At 43.5% G+C, this 19,544-nt stretch overlaps 1 protein-coding gene across 1 annotated transcript in view; it reads left to right on the forward strand.

Annotated features, from left to right (window-relative positions):
• ADGRV1 (adhesion G protein-coupled receptor V1) overlaps positions 1–19,544 on the forward strand; it is a 1,000,765-nt gene that overhangs the window by 832,638 nt on the left and 148,583 nt on the right. The window contains exon 86 of the mRNA XM_063964002.1: positions 7,117–7,295. Within this exon, the coding sequence (XP_063820072.1) occupies positions 7,117–7,295 (179 nt within the window). The remainder of the gene's footprint in view (positions 1–7,116; positions 7,296–19,544) is intronic.

Here is a 19,544-nt window from a genome sequence, read left to right on the forward strand (position 1 = left end):
GTTATCTAGGCTGAGAGTATAAGGTTTCACTTGTTCAAGTTAAAAGTTCAGGTGACTATTTACTGGTGTTGTTCCGCTGTATGTTAGCTGTGCATGATAGAGCAAAGTGATAAACAGGTATGTACAATCACATGTAAATCACAATGTAAATGATTATATACAAAATTGGTTGCATTTTGTTCTTAGAGGTCATGAGGATTGTAGTTGGTAAAATATATCCATACGCTGAAATGCACAGATGATTGGGAATGAAAGGGAGGGAGGATGTTTTTCTGTAACGTCGGTGGGATGTTTCCGTCTGTTTTCGTCCTGGTAAGTCCTGGGTAAGTCTATATTGTAATATTTTCTTAACCCTTTTAAACAACCCTTATAATAAAACCCTGTTCAGCCAGCTGCTGTTCAGCCTAGCATCTTACCTAATTGTGACCGGACGGTCCCGTCCCCAGTACACAGAATGGATGCTTAGGTCACACGGGACCTGACCACATAGGAGATTCCCGCTTACCGTCAGTAACCGCCTGTTACTGACTCCATCGACTGCGCTGTTGGCGGATTTATGCTGCCACCACCAAACTCTTAACCTGCCGTGGCGTTTAGAACCACGGTTCTGCTCTGTATGTGCCGACACGCTGCCTTACCACATCTGTGTGGTATGGACGAATCCCCACTAGTCCTCTACCGGTAGCTGGCGGTAACTTGGAGACGTTGGGGTGCTCCCGGGACAGCCGGAGAACGGGGCTATGTTTTGCATAGGCCTGCAGGTCACAAGATGAAGCGTCGTCTTTAGGCAGAAGATCTTTATTTGCCCAAATACAGCCTTCAAAAAGGCTGAGCAATACAGCAAGATGTTACAGCAGAATCAAAATGGTATATTGCACTCTGGATGCTCGCAGGCCTCCTTTTTATGTCAATTTTCCACACAGTACAACAGGGGGTCATGTCCCCCCTGAGTAATTTCCATCTAATCAGGATATCTTACAAAATACATACAAATGAATAAAACAATTTCCTCTTTCCTGTCACACACAAAGTTTTGTATAATTTAAACTCCAATTCCTACCACCTGGGAGTTTACACTTCGCCATTGAGACATTTAACACATAGCTTCAAATACAAATGTTTCTGTCTCATTCACATCTCCATGCAAACCCAGTGCTTGGGATTACAACAGGAAAGGCTGCAACACAACAAACAGTCTTCCTTCCACCTTCGTTTGCATTTCAAAGATGTTTGGCCACCAAGAGGCCGGCTAATTGACACTTACTTGTACATAGCAAGTCTGGAGCTAGGACAATTACCATACGACTTCCTATGCAAACAGTGTCTCCAAAAACTATTTTCAAGGCCTTTTTAGAAACAAAATACCTTGTACTTTCCTCATAAGTGCCCTGTCCATCAGTTCTCCAACTGCGCACTGCGCAGCGATATAACATATGACACATTATTCAACATATTTTAAATACCCGGTGCCTAGCACCCACAATACATTTAAAGATGGCGACTAGAGCCAGTGCACAGTTTAAAAGTGGCGCCAAGCGCCCATTGTCCTCCTAATGGCGCCGGGCACTAGGGGTTAACCCCTTCAGTGCTGCCGCCGCCATTACACGTGTGGCTGGTTAGTCTCTCCGGCCACACTTATGAATGTTAAGTATCTATGTGTGTCTAGTAATTACAATCAGGGCCTAACATCCCACCCCGTTTACAGAGCATGCCATAAAACTCAACTAAAACAAACACTGAGATAGCAGTTACCAACTATTTCAAAGCTGCAATAAAGTTTCATCCTAGAATACAATATACAGTAGCTTATAATATACAAATTGACAGTGTTGATTACCTAGTATAATAACAATATCACTGCTGCATGTATATTCTGAGCAGATCCAAACTGCAAATGAGTGTAGATTACCTGCAGATAAAGGAGAAAGATATGCCCCCAGTGCCAGATATACATGCCCCCAGAGTGCCAGATATTCCCACCAGAGGGCCAGATATGCCCCACAGTGCCAGATATACCTGCCCCCAGAATGCCAGATATTCCCACCAGAGTGCCAGATATGCCCCCAGAGTGCCAGATATGCCCCTACTTTGCCAGATACACAAGCCCCCAGAGTACCAGATATGCCCCTACTTTGCCAGATACACATGTTCCCAGAGTGCCAGATATGCCCCCACAGTGCCAGATATGCTCCCACTTTGCCAGATACACATGCCCCTAGAGTGCCAGGTATGCCCCAGCATTGCAACTCACTGCACTGTCATCTTCTGCTGCAGGGGAGAGGAGAGCACAGCACGTGCCCCTCCTGCCCTCAACGGTCTCCGCATCCACCTGCGGCACCTGCGGCAGCGGCATCCCATATTTTAGATATGGCACCGGTCCGCAAGCCAATCAGGGCTCGCGTTCCGGCAGCGGTAGCTCCTAATTGGCTGCCGGTCCGGGAGCTCTGATTGGCTCACGAACCGGCGTTTCAGTGCACGCCATGCCGCCGGACTGTCACTGTGTCAGGCAGGAGAGGAGAGGCGCATGCTGTGCTCTCCTCTCTTCCTAAAGTGTGAGGTGGCAGTAATGGCGAGGCGCGTCACTGGTATGCTGAAATGTGTGCAGGTGGCGGTACGGCGTACTCGCTGCCAAATTCTTAAGGGTACGTCGTATCCGACCATACCCGCACACTTGCACCACTGCTTGTAAGTGATTGTCCCTTTAAATAAAGTCAAAGATCGGCTGGCAAACCGCACCTCCGGCAGTCTTGGACTGCATTACATCCTGCCAGTGGTTGGAGTTGCTATCACTGCTGCTTCCTTGGAAGCAGCAGTGATAATGTAGGTGTCTATTACAAGCAAACAACTCCTGCTGCAGTAGTGATCCGACCTGGGTCCTAGGATGCAGCATCGTATAACTATTACAGTAATCAGCTGGCTTACGGCATCAGTTATCTGAGGCTTATGGCACCCATGGTGAAGCGCATACCGTCTGTCGCAGAGGCCAGGAAATCTGGACCCTTGACTCTTCCCTCCCCCTAAACCGCAGAGACATGCCTCCATTTTCACAAACAGAGGCTGTCACCACCCCCCAGATGGCAGCAGACTGTCAATCACTGACAGTTTCCTGCCATCATGTGTCGCCGTATCATTTGCGCACGGGCAGTACCAATAATTGGTACTCAGGGGCGCAGGACAGAACTCCAACTACATCTAAAAAAGGCCCTGTACCCGGCCTATATTACAGTTTCCCTCCCCTTCCCCTATCCCGCATCTTCAGTCATAAGCAGATTCAAGTATCAGATCCATACAAATCTGCATACACGCATATGAATTCATCCTCTTTCTGGGCATGCACAAAACCATTGCTACTACAACAACTGGTGTTAGCCCAACCCTGCATCAGTCCAAATATACTTTGACATCCAAGACTTAGATTGTGAACCAAACCCATCACTCTAGCTTGCCACCAGGGCCGGATTAACGGCAACATGGGCCTGGGGCTGAAAATGTTGAAGGGCCTATGCCAGTGCTGGCGAAAACGTTGATCGTGATCTACCGAGAGCTCGCGGAGCTCACGCTGGTAAATCGCGACCAACTTATTCATTAAACTGTACTTGCTGCCTTTGATCGCTGTGAGTCCAGAGCGTTCCCAATGATGCATGGTGCGGGTGACATCATGATGTCAGCCACACACCCGCGCAATGCATCATTGGGAACGAGATGTGAGGAGTGAAGTGGCGGCAGGACAGCGGCAGCGGGAAGCAGAGTGAGCAGGCACGTGCCAGCGGAGAGCCAGCCAGGGGGGAGCCAGCCAGCCAGTCAGCGGAAAGCCAGCCAGCCAGCTGGGAGGCACTCAAGCCAGCCAGCGTGAGTTCTGCACAGGGGTCTATTATGCACTGGGAGGGGGTTCTGCATAGGGGGGATGTAGGGGGACAGTATGTTGCACAGCAGGCTGTTCTGCAATGGGAGTGGGAAGGGGGGTATTCTGCACATGGGTGTATCTGCACAGAGGGGGATGTTGCACAGCAAGCTATTCTGCACAGGGAGGATGGTTATTGCACAGGGGGCTGTTCTGCACTGTGAGAGGGAGGGGGTATTCTGCACAGGGGGAAACTGCAGAGGGTGGGGGGTTGCACTGGGGGCTGTTGTGCACTGTGAGGGGGATGGGTATTCTGCACAGGGGGAAACTGCAGGGGGTGGGGAGTTGCACAGGGGGCTGTTCTGCATACAATCATGACAAGATTGTGTTTATTAATATTAATGTATTTTTTGTAATGTGGACACTACTATTGGTATGGGCCCTCATTCCGACCCGATCGCACGCTGCACTTCCTCACAGCGGTGCGATCGGGTCTGGAATGCGCATGAGCGCCGTGCGCATTACGTACGCCCGTCGTTGCCCAGCAGAGAAAGCGGTTGCAGTGGAGACCGCAAGAAGATTGACTGCAGGAAGGCGTTCCGGGGCCGTTGGAGACCGTTTTCAGGGAGTGGTAAGAAAAACACAGGCGTGTCCAGGCGAAAGGAGGGCAGATGTCTGACGTCAAAGCTGAGCCCATCATTGCTGGATCCGTTGCACAGGATAAGTATGTCCAGGGCTGGTCTTGATTGGTCTTGATTTGTGAGAAAAGTTTTTAGCATAGCAGGGCAGCACAAGCGATCGCAGCCCTGCTATGCTAAAATACACTCCCCCATAGTTGGAGATTAGTTGATCGCACCAGCAGCAGAAAGTTGCTTGGTGTGATCAACTCGGAATGAGGGCCATTTTTATTTAGTGTTGTCATTACTAATGCTATTTTTAAATGTGTGCGTTATTAATGTATTATTACAGATGGAGCCACGCTAGTTGTGGCTCCGTCTGTGACCTGGGAGCCCCTAGACGCTGTGAGCGTCTCAATCTGGTCAGGCACGCCCACCCGGACATGTGCCCCATTTACTTGAATGGAGAGCGTCTCCGTCCAGGCGGGTGTCTATGTGCACTCCCGGCGTGACTAGGCGGACAGATCGCTTAGTCACACCGGGAGTACACGTTTGCGATGGGGCTGCTATAGATAAGAGCGGCTCCATCTGTATTTGATGGCGTCATTCTTAATGCTATTTTCAGATGTGTGCATCAGTATTGGTGTTATTTGAGGTCAGTAGATCACCGGTAAGTAAGTGAACAAAGAGTAGATCCCAGGTCCCAAAAGTCCGGCCACCCCTGGCCTATGCTGAGAAGGGGAGGAGCTGTGACCATTGCTGTGTGGGTGTGACAAGTGTCATATAGGTGTGCACATCCCCCATACTATTAGTTCCATAAATAGCATAATTTTGTGAGAAAACAAGAAATATAGTTTCATTACGTATGATATATTAACAGCTAAGCAGCTGGTCATCATCATACTGCTGTGATGATGGGCCTATTTTTTGTGGAGGCATGGAGCTGCAGCTCCATCCATCCCATTGTTAATCTGGCTCTGCCTGTCACTGACATATACTGTGTGTGATCACATATACATGAAATAACACTCATTGTAGGCCTTACATTTGTTCTCATAGCCTTCTACTGTATGTGGCAAGTTATGTAAAACCAAGGAATTGGCATTACTTTAGCTCTTTTAACTTCCAATACCATCTCTATGCTGATGATACTCAAATCTGCCTTTCCTCCCCTGACCTCTCCCCTGCTCTCCTCATTCGTATCTCCAACTGTCTCTCTGCTATATCTTCTTGGATGTCCCAGCACTTCCTTAAACTTAACATGTCTAAGACTGAGCTGATCATCTTCCCTCCCTCCCGTATAACCTCACCTGCCACAATCTCATTATCTATTGATGGCACTTCTATCTCCTCTAGCCCCCAAGTGCACTGTCTTGGCGTAATCCTTGACTCCTCCCTCTCCTTCAAACTACACATTCAGCATCTCTCAAAAACCTGCCATTTTCATAAAAAAATATTTCCAGGATCAGACCCTTTCTCACCCAGGTTGCTACTAAGACCATTATCCACTCACTGGTCATTTCCAGTCTGACCTACTATAATCCCCTCCTAGCTAGCATCCCTGAAAAATGCCTCTGCAACCTATCTATCCTCAATGCTGCAGCCCGGCCCATCTTCCTCACCAAACACACTACGTCCACCTCCCCTCTCCTACAAGCCCTTCACTGGCTTTCCTTTTCTTTCAGAATCCAATTCAAACCTCTCACACTCACTTACAAAGCCCTCACCCACTCCTCTCTTATTTACATCACTGACCTTATCTCCCTCTACACTCCCACCTGTCCTCTTTGCTCCGCTAATGCACAACGCCTCTCCTGCCTACTGATTACTTCCTCTCACGGCTACTTTCAAGATTTCTCACGTGCTGCTCTCTTTCTCTGGAATTCTCTAACTCTCCCCCTCCGATTCTCCACCTCTACAAAACTTCAAACGGACTCTGAAGACCCACTTCTTCACCAAACCCAGCCTAATCTCATCCTAACCCTCTGTTCCACGCTCACTGTCTACCCACTGTGTCACTCCTGTCTGTCTGCCTCTCCCCTTTAGAATGTACGTTCTCAGGAGCAGGGTCCTCAACCCTCATGTGCTTATCCTTCGCTTGCTTAAACCGTATTCATTGGCACCAAATCCTGCGGCTTTCTGCCACCCTGATACTTATGTCAGTGTTGTCTGCTGCTGTAGCTATATTTATTTACCCTGTACTTGTCCTATATTGTTTTCAACTGTAAGTCACTATTTTCCTGTTTTGATTATTTTGTTTATGTACAGTAATCTGTAATTGGGCGCTGCGGATCCCTTGTGGCGCCATATAAATAAAGGATAATAATAATAATAATAATAATAATGATCAGCTTTAGCTTGCACAAGGATGACACATATGTCTTGTTGATAAAAGTGGATACCAATTATTGTATCCAGTGGTGGAACTACTTTACTGCACTCAAATGAATGCCTCTTGTAATTACTGCTCAATTGTACTGTTTACAGCTATATCACTGGTTAATTGTGTATTGCCAAATGTTATAAAGGCTTCTTTACTCCTCTATGTGGATGCATCTACTAACCTGAATGCATTATTGTGTAGTGATGAGTTTACATTTAGAAAAATTGTATTTACTGTTAGAGCTTGATTGTCATTGCTGCCTTATTGTCTTTTAGGCAATTAATTTTTGGTATGTTCTGGTGATGAATGATGAACACGCTGATCGACGCAATTTGGTCTTCTTCATACTGGGATGGGGACTTCCTGCTGTAGTTGTGGCGCTGCACATAGTTATTCTGAAAAGTATCTACAAAAAAAATATGGCCGAGATCTATGGATTGGTCCATGGTGACATGTAAGTAAGAAAATATTGCGATGTAACCAACAGGATAGAGGATCTTAACATCTCTCATCCGTCATCTTCATTTTGGATTTAATGTACTTCCCATATCTCCCAACTTTCCAGACTCGAAAATAGGGACTGATTAGATTCAGCCTCAATCCATCATTACCATGTCTTTATAGACTGGTGGAAATCACAGCTGGTTTAGGAAGTTTAGAATTCAAGGCAGGTATTTTCCTTTAACCACTTACCTGACAATTTTTTCCCCCAAAAACCGCTCAGAAATTGTCGGGTTTTTTTATGAGTGAATTAGGTGAAAAACATGAATGATTTTTTAAAAAACTTTTTTGACATTTTCCCCCAAACATCAGAACATCGATCGGGAACATAGTGTCCATCGGAACATCAGAAACATTGCGGCTTTCATTTTGAAAGCTGGGACAGCCTCCAGGTACAAAGGGGGAGCTTGGGGGGGGGGGGGGGGGGGGTTAATTTACACTTCCCCAGCGGCTGCTATTGTCTGCAGGTGCTGGAGGGGAGGGTCCTGTCATGCTGACCGATCAGCAGTGATCGGCAGCACGCAATCAGTAGGGGAGAATGCAGGGAGGCAGAGGGACCTTCCGGTCCCTCTGATAGCAGCAGCGGGGAACAGTTTCCCTTCCCTGCCGCTGCTAACACTCTCTATCTGACTGGTCGCATCCTGTGCGACCAGGTCAGATAGAGCACTGCAGGCGGGGTCGAATCTGATGCGACCATGCCTGTCAAGTGGTTAAATACTTTACAAGTAAGGATGACATCTGACTGGGTGAACTGGTTGATAAAAATGGGATTTGGTGTCAGTTATTATTACGACAAAAACATATAACACATAGAAAGTTTGTATGTTTTGTAAACATAGTGGCAAACAAATATGCATTGAAATACGGTATCCAGTATACAGATCTACACTACAAAGGTCTACAGTCAATAAGTCGATCACTAATGATCAACATGCATTATGTCAACGGTGTCAAAAGGTCAACATGTAAAAGTTAGACAGTTCAAAAGGTCATCATGTTCAAATGTCAACAGGATCAAATGGTCGACACATGTTTTTGGATTTTCTCAATTTTTTTTACTTTTACCGTCCTCGTGGACTACGATTGGGAATAGTAACCTTGCCCGAAGCATGGTGAGTGAAGCGCTACACTGATGGGGTTGTTTGTGGCAGAAAAGTGACAAAACACAGAAACGAAATTTTGTATACCTTTATTGTGTCGACCTTTTGACCCTTTCGACCTTTTCTACTGTTTACTCATTCCATGTACTGTAGACCTTTTGACCCTGTCAACCTAATGCATGTCGACCATTAGTGGTCGACCTACTGATTGTAGACCTTTTTAGTGTAGATCAAATAATCCGCACCCTTTAAATACAGTATCATTAAAGTGATTGGTTGGACATTGGGCATATATATATACGAAATTATATTATTAATATAAAAATATTTATAATTAATTGTAATTCACAATCTATTCTCTTTAAATTAAGCATCATAATGTCTCTGAATGTCATGGTGACTCAGGTTTTGGCCCCTGATCTGTAGATTAAAAGCCTCTGCAACACTACATGCTACAGTATCTACATTACTGTTATGTTTCATATGTTTATGACAAGTTCATTTTTATACCTTCCTAACAATGACATTGGTGGACTATGTACCGAGATATATATATATATATATATATATATATATATATATATATATAGGATAGCAATAGTGCGGCACTCAGAGACATTTTTCGTCAGGAAATAAAACTCACGGACACAGCGGACACTGATTCAACGTTTCAATCCCCACAGGATTTTTGTCAAGAATACATATGTAGTATATGCAATGTGAACTTGTTACATATCTCTTCTGAATTGCTAGGACACTTTGTACTGGATTAGAATTCTAGGTTGATTACTCTAGCTACACTGTTGTCTAGTCACTATGGTGATAATTATTCAATTCGTTTGATTAAGAAACTGGTGTGATATCGAAGGCTGGAGCTCGTTGCCGGCTGACTTCACCGGATGTTCGTTAATTATTTGGTGTTGGTGATTGGCACTTGTTACCTGTCTGTATGTATATAAGATTGTAATGTCTGATATTTGTTATTCCTGACGAAGGTTATTAAAACCGAAACGTAGAAGCATTTAAGCCTGCTGTTTCAGTCTGTGAGTGCCGCCTAATTTGCTGTATCTATTGATGACTTGGAAGGCACCCAGCATGATGTTTTTGTGAATCGTGAGTGGCGAGCTTGCACGCTGTATATATTGGGTGGACACCGTTCCAGCCCTAACTAAGGCACCCGAGACCATTACACCAGGGATCAGTGTTTGTCACGGTGAATCACTTTGTGTGTGTGGAAAATGGAGACCGACAGTGGTGCAGCAACAGGATATCAAGCCATATATTTACCCTTGGGTGACCAGCTATCCATGTCTGATGCTGAGAGAATTCTCTTTAAAGAAAGAATGGCGGCCACAACTGGAGACGAGTCTGCGGAACAAATTTTCCATAAACTTTTAAAGTTACACAAGAGGGAGGTTGACTACTTCCTACACGGAGTTTCGTTATCCGAATATTTCTGTGAGAAAAAGCTACTTCGTGGTTTTAGAATACGGAATACCCCCACAATTGGACGTTTCATCCCAGAGTTTTGCCGGAAATGGGTGGCCATTCTGAATAAGGCCTCATTTGACCTTTTACTCCTAGTGATTAAGGAGGCTACACGGGAGATGAACTTGGTAAGAGATAAAATCAAAACTATGGAGACTTTGGGTAAAGAAATATTATCTAAGGATGTAACGGGGGATTGGTTGTCCAAATTACAAATACAGGTCGATAAATATAAACAAGAACTGATTAGCTTTAAGCAGAATAAGAGAGACATTGTTAACAAGGACTATGAGGACAACCGTGTCTATCTGTGGGTTAATCAAAGGGGTGGAGGCCCTGGACAGCCCAGATTTCGACAGGGGAGGAGGAGATTTAGACAACCTTGTGAACCAGATTCTTCTATGGAAGGTAGATCCTCCAATAGTGACATTGATGTTGATACCCCATGACAATCTTCAGGTAGAGGACGTCCCCCTTTAGGTGTCCGTACACGGGCACAAAAAGTCCCAAAAAAAGACGGAGAACCCGACGAGCCAAGCAATGTGAAAGGCAAGCTAAAAAAGACTTCAAAGACGAAATAATGCTGTTTAATTTATCATCTCGTGTTTTCTCTGATGTTGAAATGAGAGTTTTACATAAAGGGTTATCCTTTGTCCCTACTAATGCTCATGTTCCGTTTAATACTATGGTTGATATTAGTAGATTAAATCGTACTTTATGTCTAAGAGAATATTTTGATAAATCTGTCTCTGATTATGTAGCTGATCCTTGTCCAATTAGAAGCAAGAGTATGTTTGATCCTCCTTCTACTAATGCTGCTATAAAATCCTATTCTAAAACGTTGTCTGATTCAGTTAGGGAGATATCCAAAAAGGCCTCCCTGTTTAAACAGAATTTGTCTAGATCAGAGAGAGAGGCATTGTTGAATTTATCCCGATATACGGATATAGTGGTGCGCCCTGCTGACAAAGGGGGCACGATAGTGATTCAGAATGTTTCTGATTATCGAGCTGAGGCCAATCGGCAGTTATCTGATACTAAGGTGTGTTTGTTATTAAGCAATGATCCTACTAAAGGCTATTATGATGAATTAAGAGAGATTATTAACAACGCTGTGGATTTGCATATAATTACATCATATACTGCAGGAGCACTTATCAATGAGTTCCCGAGGGTTCCCATTTTTAATATGCTCCCCAAATTACACAAGGATAGATATTTTCCCCCTGGAAGACCAATAGTGTCTGCCACTAATTCTGTTTATAGTGCTGTGTCTCAATTTTTGGATGCTTTTTTGCAACCCGTGGTACAGTGTCAAAAGACTTAACTGAAAGACACCGCTACTTTCCTTAGAAAATTGGCTACATTAAACAATCTTCCCAAGGAGTTTTGGTTGTGTACAATTGACGTCGTTAGTCTGTACACAAATATCCCCCACCAACGTGGAATAGATGCTGTGAGTGAATTATTGCACAATAACCCGCTGTATACGGGTCCAGATTTGTCTTTTTTTGTTCAGCTATTATCTTTAGTGCTGAATAGAAATTATTTTCTTTTTGATGGTAAATTCTTTAAACAATTACTTGGCTGCGCTATGGGGACGCCGGTCGCTCCGGCGTATGCCAACTCATTTATGTTTGGGGTGGAGGACAAATTGTTCTTTGGTGATCAACAGTTTGCCATGAACATTTGTTTCTTCACCAGATACATAGACGATATGTTTATGATCTAGCAGGGTACAAAGACACAATTTATTGACATGATGGAATGTGTGAACACTAAAGATGTGAACATTAAATTTACCTACGATATTCAAGCTGACAGTATACATTTTTTGGACGTGGTAGTGAAGCGCACTAGTGAGGGGTTAATAACATCATTGTATAATAAACCGACTGATTGCAATAGCCTATTGGCCTCCCCCAGCATCCACCCGCCGTCCCTAAAATGAGGGCTACCCTATTCACAATTTTTAAGGGTACATATGATTTGTACAGATCTTAATGATGAAAGGCAGCAGATGGGAGCTACGAAGCTTCATTTTTTACAGCGTGGGTATTCGAACACACTACTTGTAGATGCTATGCATAGAGCAATACTTATGCCCAAATGTCCGGCAGAGACACATAGGGTTAACAAAACTGCAAACTCAGTAATATGGGTTAATGACTTTAGTACAGCAACCCCCAATATTTCTAGTGTTGCTAAACGATTTTGGCCTGTACTACAATGTGACGATGAATTACCCTCGCTTAAAAATAAACAGATCTTACCCTGCTATAGACGCGGCAGGAATATTAAAGACTTCATTGTACATACTGACATCTCTAAGTTAAAACCCCCTGTGGCCAAGCACTTTTTGTCTAAAAAAACAGGTGTATATAAATGTTTAGGGTGCACGACATGCACCTATATGGAAATAGGCAACATGTTTGCCCACCCCCATACTGGCAAGAGAATAGCTATTAAACATACTCTAACTTGTACTTCCCGTTATGTGGTGTATTTCATACGATGCCCGTGTGGATTATTCTATATAGGGAAAACGACACGCCAATTCCGGGACCGTATGGCCCAACACCGCAGTGCAATCAGGATGGCACTGGAGGGTAAAGAAACGGATCAGCCGGTTGCCAAGCATTTTAGAGATATGAGACATAATCTGGCAACCCTTAAGTATAAAATTATTGATATGGTCCCCGAGGACATCCGGGGGGGCAATCGTGATAAATTATTATTACAAAAGGAAGCCAGGTGGATTTATAATCTGAATACGATTTATCCATCTGGCTTGAATGAGTATTTATCCTTCTCCAACTTCATCTAGCTCATGGTTACATTGTATATGGAATGTGAACTTGTTACATATCTCTTCTGAATTGCTAGGACACTTTGTACTGGATTAGAATTGTAGGTTAATTACTCTAGCTACACTGTTGTCAAGTCACTATGGTGATAATTATTCAATTAGCTTGATTAAGTAACCGGTGTGATATCGAAGGCTGGAGCTAGTTGCTGGCTGACGTCACCGGTTGTTCGTTAATTATTTGGTGTTGGTGATTGGCACTTGTTACCTGTCTGTATGTATATAAGATTGTAATGTCTGATATTTGTTATTCCTGACGAAGGTTATTAAAACCGAAACGTAGAGGCATTTAAGCCTGCTGTTTCAGTCTGCGAGTGCCGCCGAATTTGCTGTATCTATATATATATATATATATATATATATATATATATATATATATGGACAATGTACGGACCGGCACTCCTCCTTATGCGTTCAGATGCTCTGGTGCCTCCAGAAAACATGTAATGTAAAAACGAGCAAGAAGGACTGCGGCACTCAGAGACTTGATGCAAAAATCTTAGTGTATTAAAACAAACATCTGAAATCCAACGTTTCGGGGTTGGCACACCCCTTTGTCAAGGAGAAACAGCAATGTTTCTCCTTGGCAAAGGGGTGTGCCAACCCCGAAACGTTGGATTTCAGATGTTTGTTTTAATACACTATGATTTTTGCATCAAAAGAGATATCACCAAATGGTCTTCAGGCGCTGATAAAAGTCATATGGGGTACTTCTAGGTGATCAATTTATCATCAAATTTTGACCCTCAAATAAAGAATAAGAAATACAATAGTGTAATACTATTAACACATGGTCAATGGTTTCTTCTATATGTAGGTAGAATCCGTACCGTGAGATGGTGTCTAACTAATAGACAATATGCATATGTGGGGGAGAGGATGCAATCCTAATGGGATTCCAGATTTTTCATCCATCCATCACTTCATTTCAGAGAATCTCACAAAAAGGGGATAAAAGCAAACATAGTATAATATTGCTTTATTAGAAAATTAAAAAGGCCAATTTAGAATGGCTGGACTCTCACCATATGGCAGGAAAAACAAGGCAGATAGAATAAACAACCAGGCGTCCCCAGCACCTCGCAATTCCTCCTGTGGATTGATCCCAGACTCCAAAAGACCACTACCAACGCGTTTCAATACTTTCAAGTATCTTTTTCAAGGCACATACTCTTCCTCCCCTGGGTATCCTATTTATACCCCTCTTCCTATGCCATCATATCCTATGTGAAAAAAACCTATTACCAGACATGGATCTACTAATTAATACATTCTATGTGTAACATTCATAAAAATCCCTTCCATTTATCCTGTTCGGGTATTATTAACTCCATCCTAAAAGCGCCAAATCTTCTCCTCTTATTAGATGCACCTGGGCTCCATATAGGCTGTCCACTAATGTATGTCACGTCCGTAACTGCAACCTGCGATTGCGTTCCACCGTCCGTTGACCCGCCTATGCGTTCCACTGTTATTTCCGGAAGTGACGTCTTTCCGCACACGTCACATCCGGTCGCGGCGGAGCTTTGCGTTTCATGTGTTGTTCCGGACGTATCATAACTGTGAACCCGCTGTACATCTTTTCCTCATTACATCAACATCTATTTGAGGGATTATGTCCGGAGAGTCGTCCTCTATATATAATATACGTTCTCTGAGGAGATGGTTCAGTGCAGTTTCCAGAACATAAAAATAAATACAAGAAATTACACACTCATAATAAAAACACTAAAATGTTAATAAACCCTAAAAAAATCCTTATAAAAACCATTTTAACTCAAAGTCTTTATTGATGCCATTAGGGGCTAATGTGTTATAATTATAAATCATGTTCATTTCACATTTGGCTAATTTGGCTGCAATATCGCCCCCTCTGGCATCGGAAGAGACCTTTTTAAGGACAAAAAAATTCTTCAATGTTTTGTGTCACAGTCATGGGTTTCTTTAAAATGTTTAGAAAGTGCATGAGTATCTAAACCCTTCCTGATGTTCCTTATATGTTCCCCCAATCTAACCTTAAAAGCCCTACTAGTCCTACCTATATAAAATTTCCCGCATGAACATTCAATAGCATAGACAACATTAAAAGAATGACATGTTAAAAATTCATTAATTTTATGTTTCTTCTTATTTATCTCAGCCTCGGTCAATTTGTTACCAAAAGTATTGGGTATATTTTTACACCCAACGCAACTGCCACAGCGGAAAAACCCTTTTGTTAATACATTTCCCTTCTTTGGGGAAGGTGGACAGAGACTCTTTACAAGTTTGGTTTTTAAATTGGGGGCTCTTTTAAAGATGCAATTGGGATTATTTGGTAAATCCTTTCCTATCACTGGGTCCTTTTTCAATACTTTCCAATGCTTTTTTTAAATTCTTTTCACCTGATGGTGCTGGGAAGTGTAATTAGTAATAAATGACCATTTAAAAGCATCATTGGTCGTATCCTTTTTCCTATTTTCAGACTTCTTCAACAAGTCCTCTCTATTCATAGCACTCACTTTTTCCAAGGAATCTAATACTATTTGATCTTCATATCCACTACCCTTAAAATTGGTGGACATTTCTTTTGCCTGGGTTAAAAATACCTCCCCATCCGTACAGTTCCTTTTCAACCTTTTAAATTGACTAATTGGTATAGTGTCCAGCCACCTACTATGGTGACAGCTTTCTACATCAGTATAAGTACTTGAATCCGTGGGTTTAATAAAATTTTTCGTTTTTATCACACCCTGTTCAATATAAATAGTTAAATATAAAAAATTGATTGAAAATGGGCTTTTTTCAAAGGTCAATAAAATATTTGAGTCATTTTTGTTTAGATAAGAGCAAAATTGTTCTAATTCTTCCATACTCCCTCCCCATATAAAAACGATATCATCTATATATCTTCGCCATGAGACCAGGTTCGCCCCAAAAGGGTTATTATTCCATACTTTATTGTCTTCCCATGCGCCCATAAAAATATTTGCGTAACTCGGGGCGAACCTGGTACCCATGGCGGTCCCCCGTTTCTGAATGTAAAATTCCCCTTTAAAAGTGAAGTAGTTATTAAATAAAATAAATTCAATCCCTTCTATTAAAAATTCTTGTAATCCGGAATCTAAAGTTGAAAGTGCTAATGCTTTTTTTGCTGCCTCTAAACCTTGACTATGATCGATTATCGTATACAGCGAACTGACGTCCGCTGTAACTAAGTAGTAACCTTCTTTCCATATTATATTTTCCAGGAATTGGAGGACTTCTAAAGTGTCTCTTAGATGGGATTTATTTTTTACCACCAAGGGCTGTAAATAATAATCTATGTATTGAGATACATTTGCAGATAACGACTCCACCCCGGAGACAATAGGTCTTCCTGGGGGTTTGACAGGATTTTTATGTACTTCGGGAAGAATATATACCGTTGGTATCTTGGGGTCATCTGTACATATAAAATTTAATTCTTTATCTGTTATAATGCCCTTCTTTTTGTAAGAATCCACTATTCCTTTTAAACATAATGTCATTTTTTTAGTAGAATCTCCTCTAACTTTCCTATAAGTATCCTTATCCTCCAGGAGTTGTTGCACTATTGTTTCATAGTCTAATTTATCAAACAGAACAATCCCCCCCCCCCCCCCCTTTATCCGCTGGTTTTATAACCAAATTCTCTTTTATTGGTAAATTTTTCAATGCTCTCTTTTCTTTATGAGTGAGATTACTCCTAATTTTTCCTGTTTCTAATTTTTGTAAATCCTCTAGGACCAATGATCCAAAGGATTCTAAGAAGCATCCTTTTAAATGTGAGGGAAAAAATGTGGATTTGGGTCTAAAAGGGGTAGTATCCATTTGTTCTTGGATTGTTTCTTCACTTGCTTTTAAGCTAAAAAACTTTTTTAAGGTGAGTTTCCTAAGGAATTTCTGTACATTCACAAAGATGCCAAATTAATCTACCCTTGTGGATGGACAGAATTTCAACCCTTTTTCCAGTAAAGACCTTTCTTCCTCCAGTAATACATGTGTGCTCAGGTTAAAAAATTTTGTTCCTTTCTTCCCATTTTTGGATTTTGAAGTGAATTGTTTTTTGTTTTTAGGAATTTTCCTCTTTTTCACCTGTTTGTGTTTTTTACCCCCTCTTTTCCCTCTTTTTGAATATCTTATCTCCACTTTAGATTCCTCCCTCCCCTTTCTAAAAAAGGTGTGCGGGGTGGTTCCCTTTCTAATTCCGCGTACCTATTTGAGGTTCTGACTGGGGTTCTCTGTCTGTTTCTTAAATAATCATCCCTTCCTCCATATTCCCTTTGCTTATGTTAGGCGCCGGGGTCCGCTCGGCCGCGCGGCCCGGCGCCTAGCAACCAGGGACGCCGTGCGCGTTCAGCCGCCGGCTCCCTGGCAACGCTAAGACGCCGGGCGCACGGAGCCGCTCTGACCTTAGCAACGGGGACGCCACGTTCAGCCGCGTTCCCCGTTGCTGGGTCTATTCTCATTACCCTGATTATGTGCTGGCCGTGCAGCATGCAAGCTGCACGGCATTTCTATTTGATTGTCCTGTCTGGATCCTGATTGGAGGGTGCCTGAATAAAGGCACCCTCAGGACTTCTTACAGACGCCGGTGATAGCTTCCTGTTTGCCTGTGTCTGCTGCAGAGAGTTCCCAGTCCCGGTCTTTTCGGTTGTTCCTGTCCTCAGAGATCCTGTACTCGGAAGTTACCATCTGTTCCTGGAGTCTGACCGAGCACCTTTAACATCTGGTGGTGTTCGTGAGTCGCGGCGCAGCCGTGTGTTGCGGCTTGTCCGCTTCTGTTTATTATTTTGTTTAATTGTGTTCTGGAGCTTTGCGGAGGATTCCGCTTCCACAGATCCACTCTGGTGTCCGGCGGTGCCGGATAGGAGTGTCGGATCAGTGGATCCTTGGTTGTCCTTTTTCCTGGCGGCTAGTCCGCACATACCTTTTGATTTAGTTAGTTAGCTTGTAACCCCTGGCCTGGTTGCTTAGTCAGAGGGCCCCTTGTTATCACCCTGTCTCGGACTTCCCCTTGTCTCCCATTAAGACCTGCGGGGGCATCGGGGTTGGGCAGACATAATCCGCCCTTCGAACGCGGCTGCCATGGGCTCAAGCAACCATAGTCTCGCAGGGGATTTCTGATAACACGGGCGAGACAACGGAGTTAGGGCGCCAGGGGTTACTAGGCTATCCAGCTCCCACAACCAGCTTATTTTCCTGTACTCAGATCCCTGCCATAAGATCTCCTCCGGTCTGGAGTACAGGAATCATAACATTATCACCGGCCTACAAAAGAAAAGATTTAACTTACAGTAAATTTTTTCACTTTTTAGTTGGGAGATTTTTGTCGGCCTTATGAATCCCACCGGTGTTGGGCCAAACCCTGGCCAGCTTCTTGTTAGTCAGATTCAGGAACTTACTCAGATGGTTCAGGATCTGTCCCTCCGGGTGAGGTCACAGGAAGATCTGTTACGGACTTCCCCGAGGGTCATCCCTGAACCAAAAATGCATCTGCCTGACCGTTTTTCTGGGGATAGAAAACAGTTTTTTAATTTTAAAGAATCTTGCAAACTGTATTTTCGTTTAAGACCAGTTACCTCAGGTACAGAGGCTCAGCGGGTTGGGATTATTATTTCTCTACTTCAGGGGGATCCTCAGACCTGGGCTTTTGGTTTAAAGACAGACGATCCGGCCTTATCGTCTGTAGACGCCTTTTTAAAATCTTTAGGGCTATTGTATGACGACCCTGATAGAGAGGCGACCGCAGAAAGTCAGTTGCGTGCTCTTAGACAGGGTAGGAATCCCGCAGAGAATTATTGTATGGAGTTTCGCCGTTGGTCGAACGACTGTGGCTGGAATGACCCAGCCCTGCGCAGTCAGTTTCGCCTCGGCTTATCGGAATCTATAAAAGACAGTCTCCTCAGTATCCCGCTCCTGAGACCCTCGATAACCTCATGGAGCTATCTATTAAAATAGATCGTCGGCTCAGAGAGCGGAGGGCTGAAAAAGGGGCATCTGTCGGGTCCTCTCCCTGGGTTCCTTCCATTCCTGTAGACATAGAGGAGCCTATGCAGATTGGTCTCTCCAAATTGTCTCCGGAAGAAAGAACCAGGAGGCAAAATTATGGTCTGTGTTTATACTGCGGAGGTAAGGGACATTTTGCCCGTAGTTGTCCAAACAAGTTGGGAAACTTCCTGACCAAGTGAATTGTGAGGGGGTTCACTTTGGTCTGCAGCTCATCTCCTCAAATAATTCACTGTTGGTTCCTGCTAAAGTTTCCTATGGCAGCCTCTGTTCCTCGGTCTCTGCTTTTGTGGACAGTGGAGCTGCAGGAAACTTTATGGATTTAACATGGGCCAAGGCCTTAGGTATTCCTCAGCTAACCTTAGGTAGGTGTATCACCATGCATGGTTTAGATGGGAGTCCTTTATCCAATGGGGTTATTTCTCTATGTACACCTCCTGTTTTGCTCTCGGTGGGAGCTCTGCATTCTGAAAAAATTGAGTTTTTCCTTACCCATTGTCCAGCAGTTCCTGTGGTTCTGGGTCATCCTTGGCTGGCCTTTCATAATCCCGTCATTGATTGGCAGTCTGGGGAGATCCTACAATGGGGTACCATCTGTGATAAAGAATGTATTACGCTTCCTATCCGAGTAGCTGCCGCCAGTTCCGCACATATTCCTGGGGAATACCAGGATTTTGTTGATGTGTTTTCCAAGGGCAATGCGGATATTTTGCCTCCCCATAGGCCTTATGATTGTGCC

The sequence above is a fragment of the Pseudophryne corroboree genome, chromosome 1 (genome assembly GCF_028390025.1).
Source record: "Pseudophryne corroboree isolate aPseCor3 chromosome 1, aPseCor3.hap2, whole genome shotgun sequence".
Classification (NCBI taxonomy): domain Eukaryota; kingdom Metazoa; phylum Chordata; class Amphibia; order Anura; family Myobatrachidae; genus Pseudophryne; species Pseudophryne corroboree.